Genomic DNA, 12,579 nt, shown 5'->3' on the forward strand with positions numbered 1-12,579 from the left:
GCCAAACCAGCTAGGGCTGCCAGCCTTTATTAAAAAGCTATTTTGTTATGTACTTCAGGCAGACAACAAAAGCACAGGGAATATAGCAAACACTTTGTACCTTTTGTACAGCAGAGCAAGGCAGAAATGATTGACTTGGCTATTTGTTCTTATATAATAATATACTCTATTTGTTCTTATATAATAATATACTCATATATTAAATGTGTATGTCTGTTGCTTTTTCTACTTTATTGAAAAGACAATACACTTAACGGCCTACAATGCTGCCAGCAAGGGAGCCTGCCTTTTGCCCATGGCCTTGCCCATCTGCAGTGTGGCAGGTGGCGAGGGAGGGTGTACTGTTTGGGATTCTGCCATTCTCACAGCAAACATTTTTTCCCCATATTTAAAACTGGTGTTTACTAGTATATTTACACTAGTTTTCATTCCCCCTTTTCTCTCTTTATGTTCAGGTGTGATCTTACTTCCAAGCTACAGAAGTCTTAACTGTTCATGGCAACAGATGAAACCACACAGATATTCGAAGAAAATGCCCTAAGTTTCCAGGGTGACCAAGGTTGACTGGCTGGTCTCCCTCCCGGCTCAGTTAGGGGCTGGGAGCCAAGTGGCTTCACTCTGCAGGTGGGCAGAGCTTTGGAGAGAGCCAGACCGGCCTAAACTGTCTGCAGCTCCTACATTTTCCCGGGAGCTGGGATGGTGGGGGCAGGGCACAGATTCGACCTCCCACACTTCCTGCTGTATCTGAGGGTGCCCCAGAGGACTCTGGGGGGTGATGTCAGCACCAATGCGGGAAGAGGCCTGCTGCAGAGGGCAGGGCCCTGGCAGGCACCCAAGGACAGAGTCTAGCCTGCGGAGGCCCCGGGACTATATTGGGTTGGAGGAGGATCTTGGCGGGCCTTGGGGGTACTTGAGAGGCCACCGCTCTGTGGGGACCAGGAGCAGCCTGCAATGGCGCGGTGGACCTTTACTAAAGATCTCAGTAACAGAAATGGGCCCCCTCCCCCGCAGTCACGTGGCCCCGCCCGGGCCTGTCTGGAAGCTTTGTAGCTGTTTGCTTCTCCACCCTGACTCCTGTCTGTTTTGAGGGCACATGTAGACCTTTGTTTCCCACCATAGATGTCTACACCGGGCTGAAGTTGTCTTGCTGACACATTTGTTCAGCTCACTTTAACATTTTCTAATCAGTTGTCAGCATTTAAGATCTTACAATTCCACGTCTGCTCCTGTTTGAAAAACCAGGCCACGGGCCCACGCTGTGCTCAAGGTGGCTAGGGTCAGTCCCCATCAAAGGGTTCCTCTCTCCTGCCTCTTGGGTGCTCAAGTTCTGGTGCAAAATTCCCGTTACACATTTGCGGATTCGCCCCGACACACTCCCGGGGAGGCACCTTTCCTGGGCTCCAGCCCCCTTGCTCCTGGTCTAGAAGCTGGGGGCGAGGGAGTACAGACACTCCGGGACCCGGGGACCCAGGAGTCAGCCCGCACACCGGTTTGGGAGAGGCGGGGCCGCTTGTCTCAGGGCGGTTGGAGGGGGCATTAGCTGTCAACAGCTGAGGTGGGTGTCACTGCGGCCACTGTCCCTGCAGCGGGAGCCCGACCCTGTGCCTCCCAATGCCTTTCCCAAAAGAGAGGAGAAGAAAACCACTGGAAATGCCCCAGAGCATGGCCATCTTTTGGTGAACCCCCCAAAAAACCGCACAGAGATCACTTTATCCGAGATATTTTATAAAGTGTTCGCAAACACGATTTCAGATGACTTACAGGAAACAAGGGGCGGAAAGGGCCTCCAGATGGGTCCGCTGCCCACGGAGCACCGGTCCCCGCGGCGCGTCCAGCTTCCAATGACTTGTCTGGAGGCCGAGCGGCCGGGTGACAGGACAGTCACACCGGGGAAGCCTCGGCGGGCCTGTCTCGGGGCATAGTCCTCTCGCCGCGTCCCGGAAACGTGCTGCGCGGAGCCCGGTCGCGGACACCCCGCCGGGCCGGAGAGCAGGCCCGCGCCCGCCCCCACCCCCCGCTCAGAGCAATGGCGCCGACTACGGGCGTCACCCTGCCCCGGCCCGCGTCCTTCCCGGGCGCACGGCCTCCGTGGCGAAGGACTTCGGGGCCGCGGAGTACGGCGTCCCCGCTCTCACACCGGTTCGGCGCCCCGTCCGCTCCCGCCGCAGCCATTTTGGAGCGACCACAGACAAAGAGAGAAACCCCCCCATCCCCCGCTGCTGTCCGACCCGGCCAGCCCGGCGGTCCGCACCCCTACAACCCCCAGCCCGCAGCCCGCAGGCGCCCACCGACCACAACCTACCCAGGAGCCCACCCGCGCCCCTACCTCTGCCGCTCGCAGCCATTGGCTGCGCCTTTTAAGCGAGCGGAGCGACCAATCGCGAGGCGCTGGGCGGCGGGCGGGGGGCACCGCGGCCAATGGGGAGGCGCCGGGCGGCGGGCGGGGGCGGGCGCGCCGCCGCGCCTGCGCAGTGCACCAGCGCGGCCCTGCCCCCTCCCCCCCAAGCGCCGGCCTCCCGCGCCCCCCGCCCGGCCGCCGCCCCCGCCCCGCCCGGCGCGCGCCGCCCCCCGCCCGCCCCCGCCGGCTGCCCGCCTGCCCGCCTGCCCGCCCGCACGGAGCCGCCTCCCCGCCCAGCGCCGGCCGAGCGGCGGCGGCGGCGGGCCGAGGAGGAAAGATGGCGGCGGGCTCGGATCTGCTGGACGAGGTCTTCTTCAACAGCGAGGTGGACGAGAAAGTGGTGAGCGACCTGGTGGGCTCGCTCGAGTCGCAGCTGGCGGCCAGCGCGGCCCACCACCACCACCTCGCGCCCCGCGCGCCCGCCGCCGCGCTCGGGAACCACACCGGAGCCGGAGCGGCCGAGGGCGCGCCCGCCGCGGCGCCGGAGCCGCCCCCCGCAGGTAGAGCGCGGCGCGGCGCGGCCTGGGGCGGGCGGAAGCCGCCGGGCCCGCTTCTTCATCGCGCCGCCGCTTGTCCCCGCAGGGCCCGCCGCCAAGCTGAGCACACTCGAGGCCGGAGCGCCGCCGGGGCCCGGAACCGGGGCCTGCGGCGGGCCCGGGGCCGCGCCAGCCGCCAAGCCCGCCGCCCGCAACGGCCCGCCCGGCGGCCCCGGCGCCGCGCAAACTTTGAATGGGAGCGCCGCGCTGGGGAACTCACTCCGCGCCGCCGCCGCCGCACCTGCTGTCAGCCTGCTGCACAACGGGCCCCCGCCCGCGCCGCCGCCCAAGCCCGCCGCCGCCACTGTCATCCAGACACCGCCCTTCCGCGGCGCCCCCGCCGCGCCCGTGCCCCGCGCCCCCTCGCCCCCTGTGCCCCCCGCCGCGTCCCCCGCGCCCCCCGCGTCCGCCGTCGCCCCGCCGCCGCCGCCGCCAGCCGCCGCCAGCCTGGCCCGGCCGGCCGGCCACCCGGCGGGACCCCCAGTGGCCGCGCAGAACGGGGCTAGCGCTGCGCCCGCGCCCGCGCCCGCCCCAGTCCCCGCGCCTGCCCCAGCCCCAGCCCCCGCCCCCGCCCGCCCCCGCCCGCCCCCGCGCCTGTCCCGGGTCCCGCGCCCTCCCCCGCGCTCTCCCCCGCGCAAGCCGCCAACAGTCAGCCCGGGCCCGCTGCTGCGCCCGGGCCCGCCGCCGCGCCCGTGCAGGTGGCCAAGGCAGACTCACCCAAGACCGCGGTGCAGCCGGCGCCCCCGCCACCACAGACCCTGGCGGCCAGCTGCCCGGCCGGCGCGGGGGCCGGCATGATCCTCGGGCCAACTATGCAAGGGGCGCTGTCCACCGCCACTGGCCTCCCACCTCCCGCCCCCGGCACTCCTACCGGGCTGCCCAAGGGCTCCGCCAGCGCGGTCACCCAGAGTCTGCCTAGGACGCCCTCAGTCACTACCAGCGGTATCCGGGCCACGCTGACGCCCACGGTCCTGGCCCCTCGTCTGCCACAGCCGCCCCAGAACCCAACGAACATCCAGAACTTCCAGCTGCCCCCAGGTGAGTGACCACGGGGGGGGAGGGGAGGGTCTTTGCTGCCCTAGTAGAGAGTCCAGGAAGTTGCAGGACTGGAGGACCTAAGGTCATGGGTCTTGCACGGGCCTGCAGCAAGCTCAGGTGCACCTCAGCCCAGGTGCTGGGAGTGTGAGTTCTTGCACACCCAATGTGATGTGGCAGCCGGGATCTGTTACCTTGTGCAGCTGTTGGCTTCAGCTCAGGTCTTTGCGTTGCAAAGTTTTTGTGCCAGTGCTCACAGTTCCTCTGCTGGCCCTGTGTGCCCTTGCTTGGTGTCTCCTCTGTGGAGAGCAGTAGCAGGGGCTCCCAGGCACACCTTACTGGTTTACACAGGGTGTGGAGACATAGCCTGGTTCCATGGTTTTTCCACACTTGGCGATTTCCCCTCCTGTTTCTGGGATAAGGCATATGGCCTGTGTTCTCACTGAACTTTCCTGCTCCTTTGGTGTTGGGCTGTGATGTGTACCCTGAGGGTGGGTCAAGCAGAGTGACGCCCCTCCTTGAGGCTGGGCAGGTCTGCATGGAGAGCTTCTGCTTCCCCGCTAACACCTGGGCACCTTGGGGGACTCCTGGGCACATACCTTTCCTGGGCTGCAGGAATATTTCAGCTCTTTTCTCGTTGAGCACAGTGTGATCACTGAAAGGACCTCAGTTCCTTTGGTTATTACCATCCAGTGACATCAGCGGTGGGCACGTGCTCTCCAGGCAGTGGGTTTTCGGAGGTACAGACGGACAGCCTGTGTCCTCCACTCTCAGTTTCCTGTCAATTCGCCATCCTTTCGGGTTCTTTGGGTGTGACAGTGCAAGGGCCCCACAGTCTGTCTCGTCCCGCTGCTTCGTTCTGGGATTCTTAGGCGGAGAGAAACTTTACACTTGTGGCGCCTGCTTTCTGTTCTGTCCGCTCCGCCTCTCCTGCGGGGACTGAGTGCTGCGCTTCTGGAGAGCTCCTCCCTTGCTGTGTAGTAATGCGTGCTGGTGTAGCAGCTGCAGAGGTGGCAGGAGTAGTAGAAACAGCACCTCATGTCCCCTAGTGCTTGCTGCAAAGAGCCACAGGTCACCCTGAGAAAGAATTGCAGCGAGTTAAGAAGGAAAGGCTTCCTGTCACCACAGGTGAGCTGGTCCTGGGGGCAGAGCTTGGCGGGCATCTGTTTTGATGGGACTTGGGCAGGGAGGGACCCGGCCACCAGGACCAGTGCTGTGGGTGGTGGTGGGGCAGCATGCCAGGGGGAAAGGCCATGAGGCGGAAGTTACCTGAGCACGTTGTGTTTGTTTCTGAGTTTGTAGGGGTGTTTTATTGGTGGCTCTGTTTTACTTGTTATGTGTATTTTGACCTTTTAGTAGAAAGTATGGCTAGTTATTAGGGCCATTTACAAAAGGGAATTCGGGGTTGTGGTACGTGATGTAAGCTGTCAGGAGGCTGTTTACCTGTCGGTGAAGGCCCCTTTAGTGGCCCTGCTGGCTTCAGCACTTGCCTTGTTTCAGCAAGGACAATGCCTACGCAATACTTTTGCTGTCTGGACCTGCTGTGAGCTTGTCTACGAAGTTTGTGAGGTGGGCGCTGGGCCTGGCTTGCAGAGGCTGTGAAAGGTGTGTTTGGGATTCACGGATCCCCTTGGTGTGATTCCTAGTGTAGGGACAGTGACCCTAGACTCACTTGCATCTTTTGTTCTAATGTCAGTGTGAGGGATGTCTTCATGTGACAGGTAGACAAACAACGTAGTAAAAATTGTGCCTGAGGTCTTGTGAGGCTTTGCATTAGTCCCATGTGTGAGAGCACAGGACAGCTCATAGTGACATTTGGGTGACAAATGCTGAGCGCTGTGCTTTAAAGGAGACAGATGTTTTCTAGAAAACAAAATGTTTACATCTCTTCATACCCCTCCTCCCCAGTTGATATTCTGATAGGAAACTATGATTAATTAAGTTACTCCATTTTAATAACAGTAGAAGCAAAAAAAGTAGAGTTGAAACTTCTCCCAGTGCCCCCAAAACAGTGTCCTCTTTTTAAAACAGTACAATTTAATTATGTAAACCAAAGTGACAGATGTGAATATTCTAGCTACATCATGTAATTCGTCAGAAAATACCAAATTCTCCTATTGGATGTTTCCTTTTCATTTAAGTCAAGTCTTTTATCATAAAAAGATATAAAGTGGAGGTAGAAGTAACTTACAAATATGACTCTTGCTTGGCTAATAGATTATTCTTGTTACAACTGTGTTACAAAGCTTGGGGAGGTATTAGGAGTCTCAGGGTTGTTAAAGCCACACACATAGGTGCCAAGTGAAATAACAGACTGTGGGCAGTTGGAATGAGTGAAGGAAGCCCGCCCTCCCAGAACCCTCCCTTCCTGGGGTCAGTCTGGGTGGCAAGGAGACTACCAAGACCGAGCTTGCCAAAAACCAATTCAGCACGAGCCCACCGTAGGGTAACACTGAAGTACCAAGGCCCAGGGATGGCCTCCAAGGGATGGTGACCCTTGTCCCTCTCTCCTTTACACCTTGTCTGTCCTGCTTCCACAGAGGATTTGCTCTCCTGTGGCTCTAAGGCTTGGCCAGTGTGTGCTCTTATTCCAGGGCAACACCATTTCCCCCCACTGGCCCAGGGACCTTGCCCTCGGGGACACTGGCATGTGACTTATTTGAAGTGAACACTCCTTCCTTGGCCGGGTGGTTCAGTTGGTTGGAGATTCATCCGTACACCAAAAGGTGGCGGGTTCCATTCCTGGTCAGGGCCATACCCAGGTTTTGGGTTCGAACCCCGGTCTGGGTGAGTATGGGAGGCAACCCATCAATGTTTCTCTCTCCCTCTTCCTCTCTTCCTCTCTTCCTCCCTCTCTAAAATCAGTAGAGTGAACACTCCCTGGGGTAATATGCTTGTAGAGACCAGTGTCTGCGCGTTGCTTCCCTGACAGGTGAAGTGAAGGATTTGTTGGTGGGGAAAGAGAGAATCTAGTGGTAGCTGCGGTGCTGCTTAGGCCAGCTGAGTCGGGAGGGTGGTCCCCAGCTGGGTGGCGGAGCATGTAGGGCTCAGCCCTGAAGTTAGAAGAAATGGAAATTCTGGTGGCTGACTTGTAGCAAGTGCTTTGACATGAGGGACATTCTTAGAAGCTGACATTTTGTTACTCAAGGACACTGTTGCTTTCTGACCTGGGGCGGAACATGATTCCTTAGAGCCTCGGCTTTCCCAGCTGGAAGAGGGGTTGGTGTTTGTGAAGCCTGTGAAATTGCATCTGGTGAGCCCTGTACACCGCCACCATGGAGCCTTGAGTATTCACACATTGTCCCGGCCCCTTATGTTCTCACTGGTTTTAGAACTTCATGTAGAGGCAGCGAAGACTCCACACAGCTTTGTTCCCATTCAGACTGTCCAGACGGCCGTATTCTCAGGGACCCAGGAGCCTGCTGCTGTGGCTGAAGCTGGTTCTATGAGAAGAAACCAGGCTGTCTTGTTGCAGGGGGTCCCAGACAAGTGGGTCTCGCTTAGGCCAAAGACCTTAACCCAATTTTTCTTTGGCTATACTTAGATAACAGTGATGTTTGAAAAGAAAAAGGACTAACTTTTTGAGAGCTATCCATGGCCAGCACTGGACAGCTCTCCTTGGCTTGGCACCACTGTACTGCCCTTGGAGGGAGGCCCTGGGGGTGAGGAGGGATCCCTCTTTCTCACCCTCTGTCCAGGCTTCACTCCTGGATGTCCCCAGCATCATTAGGGTGGACAGAGCTGTCTGGGTGCTGGGATTGGGATAATGTTTCATGCCGATGTGGGTGTCTTTTGGAGTTGGTGGTCCTCACATTTTAGCAACCAGGTCGCTTAGTCTCTCCCCACCCCTCGCTGTAAAGGGGGCTGACTGCCCTGTGCTGAGGGCTTAAGGGCTGAATTACCGGAGTTTGAAAAGTGGGCGGCTCTTCCAGCTCTTTACAATTTGCCACATGAGGGGCAGGGCCCTATTTGTGGGGGACCCATAATAAAGCATTTAGGGAAGTGGTATCCTGGCTACATGGGTGGCTGGTGGTCCCAATGGGCCAGAGGGCTGGCTCCCAGGGCAGTTCTGCCATCACCAGGAGGCCCAATGCCTGGCTCTCAGGTGCACTGAAGGAGTTGCTCTTAAACACCTTCCCAGAGTTCCACACATTTATAAATATATGACTGAAGAGCTTTTTTAGTCATATGTGAGTTGATCAAAATCTAACAACTGGTTTTGAAAATCTTGAAGCAGAGATTTGAAAGGACTCTGGAGAAAGTTGCCTCAGATATGGGGAAATTTGCAGAGTTCTCAAAAGTACTTTAACTTTTCTTCGTGTTGATGGAGCAGGAGTCTCAGGCTGGCTCCCTGGTCCTGGGAAATAGTGACTGCTTAGTGCTGTCATCTCTGACAGTCGCCGCAGTCTAGAGGCCGGTAGCCATGACTTGATGGACCTCTGACAGTCATCAGACAGGTACAGTAAGTCAGAAGGCAGAGGGGAGGGGCTTCTGCAGCAGGCCCCTCTGTCCTGAGTGCTGTGTGCCAGGAGGGTGACGGGGACTGTCCTTTCCTGTGGTGGCATGGTGCGTTACACACACGTGTATATGGCATGCCTTAGAATAATTCCTCTACCCCCTGTGAAGTAGTGAGTGCTGTAAAGTTGTGTGTGAGACTGGAAAGTGGGTATCTTTGTGGTGGGGCCATGAACTCTTTGAGTTAGAACTTCTGATTTTTATTTTTATTGATTTCAGAGAGGAATGCAGAGGGAGAGAGAGAAACATCAATCATGAGAGAGAATCATTGATCAACTGCTTCCTGCATGCCCCACAATGGGGATCCAGCCCGCAACCTGGGCATGTGCCTTTGACCAGAATCGAACCCAGGACCCTTCAGTCTGCAGGCCGATGCTCTATCCACTGAGCCAAACAAACTCGGGCTGAACTTCTGATTTTTACATGTCCTTAGACGTCTAGTCCAAGTAATCAAAGCGTTCAGGAAACAGATATAAAAATTGCCGAGGTACATGCCCTTGACCGGAATTGAAAAATGCATAGGTGTCCCCTCTCTCTCCCATTTGTCTGGTTCCCTTCTCTGGCTGCCTACCTGTCCACACACTGCTGTGGAGGGGATGGAGGCCATGGCTGGAGGCAGGGGCTGAAGTTGGGAGCTGAGGTCGTGGATGGGGTTGGGGGAAAGGGCTGCGGGCAGGGAACTGATTGAGCGGGTGGAGGCTCTGGAGCTCCCCGCCCTGCCACTGTGGGTGTCGTGAGCTCAGCCCTCTGCAGCCCTGGCCCGTGTTGCTGGGTTGGACCTTCGGGCTTCCCTCCTGAAGTTAGAGCCTTGATGGGATCTTTCTGCCTCTCCCACGTGGCCTGGGAGGAAGGAATGCACGTGCTTTCTTGACCCCCGATCTCATGAGGAGCAGTGTGTCCATGTGAAGGGGTAGGGTGGGATATCCCACGGCATTGGGGAACTTGCACCCCAGAGGGCCTATGTCCCAATGGTTTCTGAGTCCAGAGGCTGGGAGAAATGAAGACAGTTCTTTATGATGCCATCAGATGGATGTCAGATTTCAGAACCTGAGTGGCAAACGATAGGAGCTTCTCTTGCCTGAAGTGACTTATTTTGGGGCGTCAGTGGTCTGAGTGGACAGAGCAGGACACTAGGAGCCAGGACAGCTAATTCCTCCTCCCCAGGCTGTGTGTATGTGTCCCAGTGTCAGTGTGGCAGCTGCTGGCCCAGAACAGACTGCACAGGACAGGGAAAGGCTGTGGCGGCAGCCAGTGAGACTGAGCACTTTGGGGAAAGAAGGTGCTGGTGAGGGGGCAGCGTGCTGTGGACATATTCACGGGACATGCTGGTAGATTTGAGGTGAGGGTTGACTGAGATTGGGACTGCCCTCCCTGGAATCTGGCAGTTGCGGAGGGGAGGAGGACCAGTGTTCCTGTTTTGACATGTTTCCGAGAGGAAGGAACAGAGGTGTCTGAGGCAGGGGTGCAGGGAGAGGTAAGAGGAGGTCGGAATTTGGGAGTCAGGGCATCTGATGGAATGTAGAGGGTGGCAGGGGAGAGGCGGCGATTGGGGCCAGGCAGAGTGGGTCCTGAATGCTGCCAGGTCTCTGGGAGATAAAGTTACATGTGGGGCACTTGTTTTAAGATTTTTTTTGTTTTTGTTTAATTCTCACCCAAGAATATTTTTCCATTGATTTTTAGAGAGATTGGGAGGGGGAGTGACAGAGAGAGAAACATGGATGTGAGAGACACATTGACTGATTGCTTCCCACACAGGCCATGACTTGCGCTGGGGATTGAGCCTGCAACCGAGGTACATGCCCTTGACCGGAATTGAACCTGTGACCCTTCAGTTAGAGGGCTGGCGCTCTAACCACTGAGCAACCAGCTAGGGCTTAAGAGCTTTTTTTTTTAACAGATTAAAAAATATTTTTATTAATTTCAGAGAGGAAGGGAGAGGGAGAGAGAGACAGAAACATCAATGATGAGAGAGAACCATTGATTGGCTGCCTCCTGCACGCCTCCCACTGGGGATCTAGCCCGCAACCCAGGCGTGTGCCCTTGACCGGAATCGAACCTGGGACCCTTCAGTCTGCAGGCTGACACTCTGTCTACTTGGCCAAACCGGCAAGGGCATAAAAGTGTTTTATAATGTAGGGATGTTTGTCATTAAGAGTAGCAATTGTCTCCTGGCTCCTTTGCCTTTTTATTTATGAAAATGGCTTAGAATAGACGTTACTACTTTGGATGGATAGTTGAGTTGATAGACTCAGGTGGCTTGCAGTTTCTGTGTGTGCGATCCTGGGCTTCCTGCCGTGTGCTGAGGGACGGTTCACGAGTCTATAGGTTTCTGGAGCTACATGGACCCGTGAAGATAAGCTCCCTTGGACGAAGCTTCTGAGGCCAGCAGAGGTGAGGAGCTTTTCAAAGACCTTATGGCCACTTAACAGAGGGGTGATGCCTGGAGAGAGGCCCTCAGGGCTGGCTCCTTCCTGTGGCATCTCTTCTGGTTGTATCCACATGAGGCAGTGGATACACAGGGACCAGGCTTTTTAAAGAGAAATGCCACGAAGGGAAGTGTTTGCATGCCCAGCGAGAGGCTGAGTGTGCCTAGCAGCTGGCACATGTGTGCCAGAGACCCGGGGTAGGAGGTGAGCACGTGTCTGGCAGCCGCTGGACTTCCTTGCTTAGCAGGCACTTGTCCTTCATGGTCCCACCTTGGAGGGTCTGAATGGCTCCTGTGGGCTCTGCGGTGATCACACCAGCTACAAGCGTGAGTGGTCTGGAGGCACCCTCGTCTGGGGGTGGTCCCTTTCTCCTGCACAGGGAGCTGTAGGAGCTGCTGTGCCTGGGGGCTGCCTTGGTGGACAACCATCAGCCCTGACCTGGCCTCGTGGCTGGGCGCTGGCTTGTGAGTTTGGTCACTCAGTCAGCAAACGTTCACTGAGCACCAGCTTCAGCCAGGCCATGTCCTGCCCTCTGATGGGCTGGTGCTGGGACCACAGCAGATCCGAGAGTGGTGAGGGTGTCCAGTTGGTGGTGTCGTTTCTGAAGGGAGTCTCGTCAGCTGCTCTGTCCCAGCGCACTGTCTTAGGCCGGCGTTCTGTCTGTCGTGTTCACATGGGCACTACAGTTCCTCTGCTACTTTAACCTGATTAGAAACAGTCAGGCTGGTGCCACTTCGTCATGTACTTAAGTTGGGAAACTTGGTCCAGAAAGTCTGCTCTGAGCCGAAACCAGTTTGGCTCAGTGGATAGAGCGTCGGCCTGCGGACTCAAGGGTCCCGGGTTCGATTCCGGTCAAGGGCATGTACCTTGGTTGCAGGCACATCCCCAGTGGGGGGTGTTCAGGAGGCAGCTGATCAATGTTTCTCTCTCATCGATGTTTCTAACTCTCTATCCCTGTCTCTTCCTCTCTGTAAAAAATCAATAAAATATATTAAAAAAAAAAAAAAAGTCTGCTCTGAGAGCTCTGGAGTGAGGTGGCGAAGATGGTCCCTGGCCAGCCGCAGGTGTGGTGGGCTCGGGAGGCACAGGCAGCCCTGAGTTGGCACCCTTCTGTGTCCTGAATCCAGGCGGGCTCCTGCACCCTGCAGCCAACCCTACTTTCATGTCACACTTGGAAGTTTGGAAACCATTGACTGGGTGCCATCTACTAGTAGGGTGCTGACCCTGAACCCCTGCTGGAGGCTGCCCTCACCCAGCATTGGGGCTTCCTATCCAGACATGCTTCTGTGGGTCCCTGAGACTATGCTCCGGGATGGCTTGGTGACTGCAGAGCTGCCACCCTGCTGGGACCTATTGCTCTAGAGCAGGGGTCCTCAAACTTTTCAAACAGGGGGCCAGTTCACTGTCCCTCAGACCGTTGGAGGGCCGGACTATAGTTTTAAAAAAAACTATGAACAAATTCCTATGCACACTGCACATATCTTATTTTGAAGTAAAAAAACAAAACGGCAAAAACACCTGCATGTGGCCCGCGGGCCGTAGTTTGAGGACGCCTGCTCTAGAGCAGTGGTTCTCAACCTTTCTAATGCCGCGACCGCTAGCAGGGTCGCCTAAGACCATCGGAAAACACAAATATTTACATTACGATTCATTAACAGTAGCAAAATTA

The 12,579-nt window shown here is 56.7% G+C and overlaps 1 protein-coding gene across 1 annotated transcript in view; it reads left to right on the top strand.

Moving 5' to 3' along the window:
• Nucleotides 1–2,612: 2,612 nt before the first annotated feature.
• Nucleotides 2,613–12,579, top strand: part of TAF4 (TATA-box binding protein associated factor 4) — a 56,983-nt gene continuing 47,016 nt past the window's right edge. Inside the window, 3 exon segments of the mRNA XM_054724170.1 lie at nucleotides 2,613–2,898; nucleotides 2,981–3,505; nucleotides 3,508–3,972. Coding sequence (XP_054580145.1) covers nucleotides 2,676–2,898; nucleotides 2,981–3,505; nucleotides 3,508–3,972 — 1,213 coding nt within the window. The 5' untranslated portion in view covers nucleotides 2,613–2,675.

This window comes from Eptesicus fuscus, chromosome 12 (assembly GCF_027574615.1).
Source record: "Eptesicus fuscus isolate TK198812 chromosome 12, DD_ASM_mEF_20220401, whole genome shotgun sequence".
NCBI lineage: Eukaryota > Metazoa > Chordata > Mammalia > Chiroptera > Vespertilionidae > Eptesicus > Eptesicus fuscus.